Below are 7,940 nucleotides of genomic sequence, written 5' to 3'. Positions count from 1 at the left end.
TTGTCGAAAGTGAATCTCTCGTCGAGAGTAGTTGCACTGAATTTACTGCACGTTAGTTAAATTGTTACTTTCTTTGAACTGTCTCTATGGAAGAGCTTTCCGTAGAAGAAGAGTGCTACGGCCTCTGGGACCCTTGTATTTATACAGTGTTTAGGTATGAGGGGTGTGCGCGGTATGCACCGTGACTCATGCACGAAATATGCGTCGCAATAAGACTTCCGGGTTTTTTATAAAGGGCATTCGAAAAGGACTTCGCAATATTATTTCCGGGGTTTTTATGAGGGGCGCTCGAGAAGGGGGACTCAAACTAGTTACATGTGGTTTGCGTGTTTTGATTGGAACGGGGTAAGAGTGGCTTTGACTCGGTGGGTCGTAGGGAGGTCGTGAGACGTAGTCTCGATGTAAGAGGGTTTTTGGGACGAGGGACTTGTTTAGACTTTGAAGGTGAGGGAGGAGATCGTGCCTCGTAGGGCGTAGAGGGAAGGGGATTTCGTAGTAGATCATCTTGAGATAGGGACCGCTAAGGTATATCGTCAAGGTGGTCGGTAGTTGGGAAAAAGGGGTAAGATTTGAATTCGAGGGATTTTGGCGAAGATTTGGAGTTATTTGTGGGGAAGACTCTAATTACGACTGCGCGAAAAATAGTGGGACGTCACACCTTCCTGGCGAAAATTAACTACGCTTGGCGGATGGTTATATTCATTTGAACAACCGGAACCGATGCAAATCCTATGCGGTCGACAGAAGAATACTCACACCACCATAGTTGGAACAGGAATCTTGGAAATACATCCGGAATGTTTTGCAAAAACACGATATCATACCTTGCTAGGATCAAAAACGTACTTAAGCAAGGATCCCTATTACTACATTCCCAATCTATTACTGAACATTAGCTTGATATCACCTGAAATCTATCAGTACTCCAAAGAGAAACACACCACAGAGAATCTATTTTCAAATGACATTAATAAATTAGAACGCACATCTGATTCGTTGTATGAAATTGAAGCCCAAATAGAGGAAATTGGAGAACATCATCGAGCAAGGAAATCACATTTGTCATTGACGTACGGATCAATAGCGGTACAGGCCGTAATCGTAATAGGATTGATGATTTACCATTTTTGGAACCCCCTGAAGACCTTATGCAGGATACGATTCCTAAGGAAACGTGACTCGAACCACGAACCAGAGGAAGCTTCAACCAGCCAACCAGCACCAATACCATTACAAGAATCAAATACCTCGCAAAACAGACCACCATTGCCTATTCAGAGGGCAATGATAAATTGCTAGCAATATGTATAACAACTAACCCTGACAGTCTAAGGACTATGGGAATCCCCTAGTCAGAAATTGTTGTTAGTTATAACTCTTCTATTGTTCTTCTGCTCCTTTGATAATGATTTTATTATTTCATAATTTAATCTTGCTTGTGTTTAACTGTCTGTAGTGTATAGCGAAATGGCATCGTCCAGTCAGTGGCAACAAAACTCCGCGGAACGGCGATTGTTTGTCAGCCGTTTGTCTCCATATACAAAAAAGGAGAAGCTGCTCGAGGTATTTCGCCCTTATGGTGTCGAGCATGCGGTGGTAATGAGGAAAACAACGGGAAACTGCGCATTCCTAACGTTCGCAACTCTGGACGGAACAAGGAAGGCCTTGGCTGCGGCGGACGTCGGAATAATATGCCACAAAAGGAAATTGAGGGTGCTGATGGCCGATTCATGGCACAGCTCAAAGTTAATTCCCCCACGACCCGATGTGACTCCATTTCCGGGAATTGACTTAAGCGACAAAATTCCCCTACCAACGGAATGTATTGCAAAAATTGCCAGCTATTTGCCATTCGCAGATCGGGGTCGCTTGGAAATGGTTTCCCGACGATGGCGCCAAGGTAGCCTTGCCTCCTATCACCATATGCGTCATATTGACCTCAACAACTGGTGTTGGCCGAACGCGTGGGAAGGGAAATTGATAACAACTAATTCCTTCCACTGGTTGATGATGAGGGTGGGCGCTTGTCTGAAGAGTATAGGTATAAGTGAAGAAAGCTTGGCTAAAAATTTGAAACCACAGGTAATGGCTATTGCGATTAAAAACTGTCCTGGTTTGGAGTCTTTGGACTTAACCGCGGTAACTATAAGACCGTCGGCATTGAGGGAAATGGAACCTCCAGCACCACGACTGACCTGCCTTAAACTAGGGAAATGCGACGGACCAGTGGACCCAGGGCTGTTCAATGTGCTGGAATCTGCCAGACACTTGAGATCGTTCTGCGCACTGGGGACAGATATTACCGGTAGATCCTTGTTAGCCATAACCAAAGATCTCCAACAGCTTACTCTCCACGACTGTATAATATTAAAACCTGAAATCTTATCGAAAATGCTTCAGGAATTAACGAGCCTGGAGTATCTAGACATAAGCAAATGCGATGGCCTAATAGATCACACCATTCTACAAGTGTTAATTGACAATATTAACCTCCACGCCACTTTAACAATAATCAAGTTTCATTTTTGCTCCTTTAAAGAGTCTGTTCCTGAAATAGAAATGGAGGAGGACAATGAAGCAGCCGAGAGGGGAGAGTTTGTTGAACTGGAGCTGGGGCCAGTGGAGATGGCAGTTTCTTTCCCCTGCAGGTACAAAAATGTGACCAGCCTAAGCCTCACGTTTTGCGGATGGGTAGCCTCCGGCCTCGTTTCGGAAATTGCACTGCATATGCAGGATGTAACGTCCTTAAACATCAGTGGTTGCACAAATATCAAAGGAGAATTCACCCTGGAACCGCTGCGACAAATGCAGAAACTCCGGATCCTGAGTGCCAACAACATGCATCCCAGCGTCGGAGGGTGGTTCCTGCAGTTCCTCAAGGGCTTGGTGGAGGTACACTGTAGGGAGAATCAAGGCATCTCCGACGAGGACATATGCGGTATGCTGCGGCAGTGCCCTGAAATAGCCATAGTCGACGTAGAGAGGTGCCAAAACATCGGCAAACCGGTACTAACTTGCGCCTACGAGGTAGTGACAAGGGCTCACAGGACCGAGCCAATACATTTATACATCGGAGGTACCCAGATTACGCGATCCACAAAGTACAAACGCAACCATTTTCTACATGTTACCTACGACCTGATGTACGAGCCCCTATTTAGACCCATCTAAATTGTAACAGGATTGCATTGCGACAATGTGCAAACATTATGGGATTTCCCTAGTCCAATGCAACCTGAGCACATACGTCCATAAGCGCTACTGTACTTATACCTTCAGTATACATCGTCGGGGACGACGATGATTCCAAGGAGGGAGGGATGTTACGTTCGGAACGAAAAATTTCTCTTTTTAAGACGGGGTATGCATCAACAACGCCTAGCGTTATGGGAAATCCCTCGTTGATCATACTCCCGCCTAGTTAGTTAATAATAAATTAGTAAAATCGGAACCCCTTCTTCGAAGCATCGTCGCCTCGACATATTGCCGTCCCGTGATAAGGATAAGGCGGTGCTGACGCAGCGGCGTTCTCACCAGAAAGTCGCGCTCCGAAAGACCCAGTGGCTCTCTTGCTGTACCGAATTCGCTCTGTGTAAGCGGCAGGAGTGTGGTTCAACAATGCCTTGCAGCATTGTGGGAAAGCCCTCGTTGAGCGCACCCCTGACCGTCGCGCTAAACATTGTAACATAATCAGTAACGGCTACATCAGGAATGCGCACACTGGGTTCCTTCTTGGAAGATTGACGGAATCGTATACTTTACATCCGGTCACCGATGCAGGGAACGACGCCTTCCCACGGTTTTGTCGCACGTTTCGTGGATTGTTAATTAGTTAGGAATTGTTCTTTTAGACCCCTATCACAATTTCTGATAGTCAACCGACTGTGGGATTCCCCTAGTCAGAAATTGTGTATATAAATTTATGTATGATGAGGAAAAGGCCTTCAGCTATGTGAAATTGTACCGTGTTGATGTCATGGTTTATAGTGCGTACATATGTTCCGCAAATACAGTTAATATAATTTTCTCGATCGTATATTTGAATCAAGAGAGTATGACGGATGGATGTGAGCAAACACACATACACCCCGCCTCGCTAAGTGGAGGGGCCCATGCATGGTCAAGCGATAAGATGCAGCGTAAGCTTTTTCGACGCGGACCCACCCTGGCCGCTGCCGAGAGCGTGAAGCTGCGGCACTCTGTGACGATAAATCGTGAGGTGCGTGTCATTGGGTCCGCGAAGTCTTATAGAGCTAGAGTTCTCCGGTCTACTGTGTAACCGCGTGAAAGACTCAACTTTGCGAAACAATTCAAATCCTAAACTTTTCAGAACTAATTATTCGCTTAACTTACTCAGTTAATAATTTAATTTACATTATTTCCGTTTCAATTTATAATTCAAATCAAGTGTGTGTGTGTGTTTTCGCGTCTAATCCTTCTTTCTGATTCAGGTTTATCAGCGATCCAGAAAGTTTTCCAAAACTTAAAAAGCAAATTTAAAGCATATTGTCAATTAGATTATTGTGACTGTCTGGTGAGTTGCACATCTTATCTCTTTTTGTACACGAAAATACACCGTTATAATTAATTCGTACCTAACGATAATTTCTGACAGTCAAACGACTGTGGGATTCCCCTAGTCAGGAATTATACCGATTTCACAAACGTCTATTCTTTCTAAATTATTGATTGATTTGTTCATATTCAGTTCTGTTAAATGTTTTACATCCATTCATTATTTAATCATTAAAACTTTATTTACTATTAAATTCTACTCATCAATTACCTATCTGATTCCATTGAAAAGACCCGTACGGGACTAGAGCACCAACGATCCCAAAATCTACCCCTTCTCCTTCTGAGGAGGTACCTAAATAATTATCAACTAAAAGAATCGACTGTTACGACTGCGGCGAGCCTCCTTGCTTTTTCTAAATCATAAACTCAATCCAGCAATACTTGATAGTCTAATGACTGTGGGATACCCCTAATCGATATTGCGTCTAAAAATCGTGCCGCTCGAACACTAAAAAGGCCGCGGCACGTAACACTCGTTTTACTCGCTTTACTCGTTTTACTCGTTTTACCCGTTTTACTCGTTTTACTCGTTATACTCGTTTTACTCGTTTTACTAGTTTTACTCGTTTTACTAGTTTTACTCGTTTTACTAGTTTTACTAGTTTTACTCGTTTTACTCGTTTTACTCGTTTTACTCGTTTTACTCGTTTTACTCGTTTTACTCGTTTTACTCGTTTTACTCGTTTTACTCGTATTACTCGTTTTACTCGTTTTACTCGTTTTACTCGTTTTACTCGTTTTACTCGTTTTACTCGTTTTACTCGTTTTACTCGTTTTACTCGTTTTACTCGTTTTACTCGTTTTACTAGTTTTACTCGTTTTACTCGTTTTACTCGTTTTACTCGTTTTACTCGTTTTACTCGTTTTACTCGTTTTACTCGTTTTACTCGTTTTACTCGTTTTACTCGTTTTACTCGTTTTCCTCGTTTTGCTCGTTTTGCTCGTTTTACTCGTTTTGCTCGTTTTGCTCGTTTTGCTCGTTTTGCTCGTTTTGCTCGTTTTGCTCGTTTTGCTCGTTTTTCTCGTTTTGCTCGTTTTGCTCGTTTTACTAGTTTTACTAGTTTTACTCGTTTTACTCGTTTTACTCGTTTTACTCGTTTTACTCGTTTTACTCGTTTTACTCGTTTTACTCGTTTTACTCGTTTTACTCGTTTTACTCGTTTTACTCGTTTTACTCGTTTTACTCGTTTTACTCGTTTTACTCGTTTTACTCGTTTTACTAGTTTTACTCGTTTTACTCGTTTTACTCGTTTTACTCGTTTTACTCGTTTTACTCGTTTTACTCGTTTTACTCGTTTTACTCGTTTTACTCGTTTTACTCGTTTTACTCGTTTTCCTCGTTTTGCTCGTTTTGCTCGTTTTACTCGTTTTGCTCGTTTTGCTCGTTTTGCTCGTTTTGCTCGTTTTGCTCGTTTTGCTCGTTTTGCTCGTTTTTCTCGTTTTGCTCGTTTTGCTCGTTTTACTAGTTTTACTAGTTTTACTCGTTTTACTCGTTTTACTCGTTTTACTCGTTTTACTCGTTTTACTCGTTTTACTCGTTTTACTCGTTTTACTCGTTTTACTCGTTTTACTCGTTTTACTAGTTTTACTCGTTTTACTCGTTTTACTCGTTTTACTCGTTTTACTCGTTTTACTCGTTTTACTCGTTTTACTCGTTTTACTCGTTTTACTCGTTTTACTCGTTTTACTCGTTTTACTCGTTTTACTCGTTTTACTCGTTTTACTCGTTTTACTCGTTTTACTCGTTTTACTCGTTTTGCTCGTTTTGCTCGTTTTACTCGTTTTACTCGTTTTACTCGTTTTACTCGTTTTACTCGTTTTACTCGTTTTACTCGTTTTACTCGTTTTACTCGTTTTACTCGTTTTACTCGTTTTACTCGTTTTACTCGTTTTACTCGTTTTACTCGTTTTACTCGTTTTACTCGTTTTACTCGTTTTACTCGTTTTGCTCGTTTTGCTCGTTTTGCTCGTTTTACTCGTTTTGCTCGTTTTACTCGTTTTGCTCGTTTTACTCGTTTTGCTCGTTTTACTCGTTTTACTCGTTTTACTCGTTTTACTCGTTTTACTCGTTTTACTCGTTTTACTCGTTTTACTCGTTTTACTCGTTTTACTCGTTTTACTAGTTTTACTCGTTTTACTCGTTTTACTCGTTTTACTCGTTTTACTCGTTTTGCTCGTTTTACTCGTTTTGCTCGTTTTGCTCGTTTTGCTGGTTTTACTCGTTTTACTCGTTTTGCTCGTTTTGCTCGTTTTACTCGTTTTGCTCGTTTTACTCGTTTTACTCGTTTTACTCGTTTTACTCGTTTTACTCGTTTTACTCGTTTTACTCGTTTTACTCGTTTTACTCGTTTTACTCGTTTTACTCGTTTTACTCGTTTTACTCGTTTTACTCGTTTTACTCGTTTTACTCGTTTTACTCGTTTTACTCGTTTTACCCGTTTTACTCGTTTTACTCGTATTACTCGTTTTACTCGTTTTACTCGTTTTACTCGTTTTACTCGTTTTACTCGTTTTACTCGTTTTACTCGTTTTACTCGTTTTACTCGTTTTACTCGTTTTACTCGTTTTACTCGTTTTACTCGTTTTACTCGTTTTACTAGTTTTACTCGTTTTACTCGTTTTACTCGTTTTACTCGTTTTACTCGTTTTACTCGTTTTACTCGTTTTACTCGTTTTACTCGTTTTACTCGTTTTACTCGTTTTACTCGTTTTGCTCGTTTTGCTCGTTTTACTCGTTTTACTCGTTTTACTCGTTTTACTCGTTTTACTCGATTTACTCGTTTTACTCGTTTTACTCGTTTTACTCGTTTTACTCGTTTTACTCGTTTTACTCGTTTTACTCGTTTTACTCGTTTTACTCGTTTTACTCGTTTTACTCGTTTTACTCGTTTTACTCGTTTTACTCGTTTTACTCGTTTTACTCGTTTTACTCGTTTTACTCGTTTTACTCGTTTTACTCGTTTTACTCGTTTTACTCGTTTTACTCGTTTTACTCGTTTTACTCGTTTTACTCGTTTTACTCGTTTTACTCGTATTACTCGTTTTACTCGTTTTACTCGTTTTACTCGTTTTGCTCGTTTTGCTCGTTTTGCTCGTTTTACTCGTTTTACTCGTTTTACTCGTTTTACTCGTTTTACTCGATTTACTCGTTTTACTCGTTTTACTCGTTTTACTCGTTTTACTCGTTTTACTCGTTTTACTCGTTTTACTCGTTTTACTCGTTTTACTCGTTTTACTCGTTTTACTCGTTTTACTCGTTTTACTCGTTTTACTCGTTTTACTCGTTTTACTCGTTTTACTCGTTTTACTCGTTTTACTCGTTTTACTCGTTTTACTCGTTTTACTCGTTTTACTCGTTTTAC

The 7,940-nt window shown here is 40.7% G+C and overlaps 1 protein-coding gene across 1 annotated transcript; it reads left to right on the top strand.

The window, feature by feature from the left end:
- Window positions 1–1,467: 1,467 nt before the first annotated feature.
- On the top strand, window positions 1,468–3,255 carry LOC143378120 (putative RNA-binding protein EEED8.10). Its single transcript, XM_076829947.1, has 2 exons — window positions 1,468–3,076; window positions 3,182–3,255. The coding sequence occupies exons 1-2, from the start codon at window positions 1,468–1,470 to the stop codon at window positions 3,253–3,255; spliced, it is 1,683 nt and encodes a 560-aa protein (XP_076686062.1).
- Window positions 3,256–7,940: the final 4,685 nt, after the last annotated feature.

This window comes from Andrena cerasifolii, unplaced genomic scaffold, assembly GCF_050908995.1.
Source record: "Andrena cerasifolii isolate SP2316 unplaced genomic scaffold, iyAndCera1_principal scaffold0350, whole genome shotgun sequence".
NCBI lineage: Eukaryota > Metazoa > Arthropoda > Insecta > Hymenoptera > Andrenidae > Andrena > Andrena cerasifolii.
This window is presented reverse-complemented; position numbering and strand designations above follow the sequence as displayed.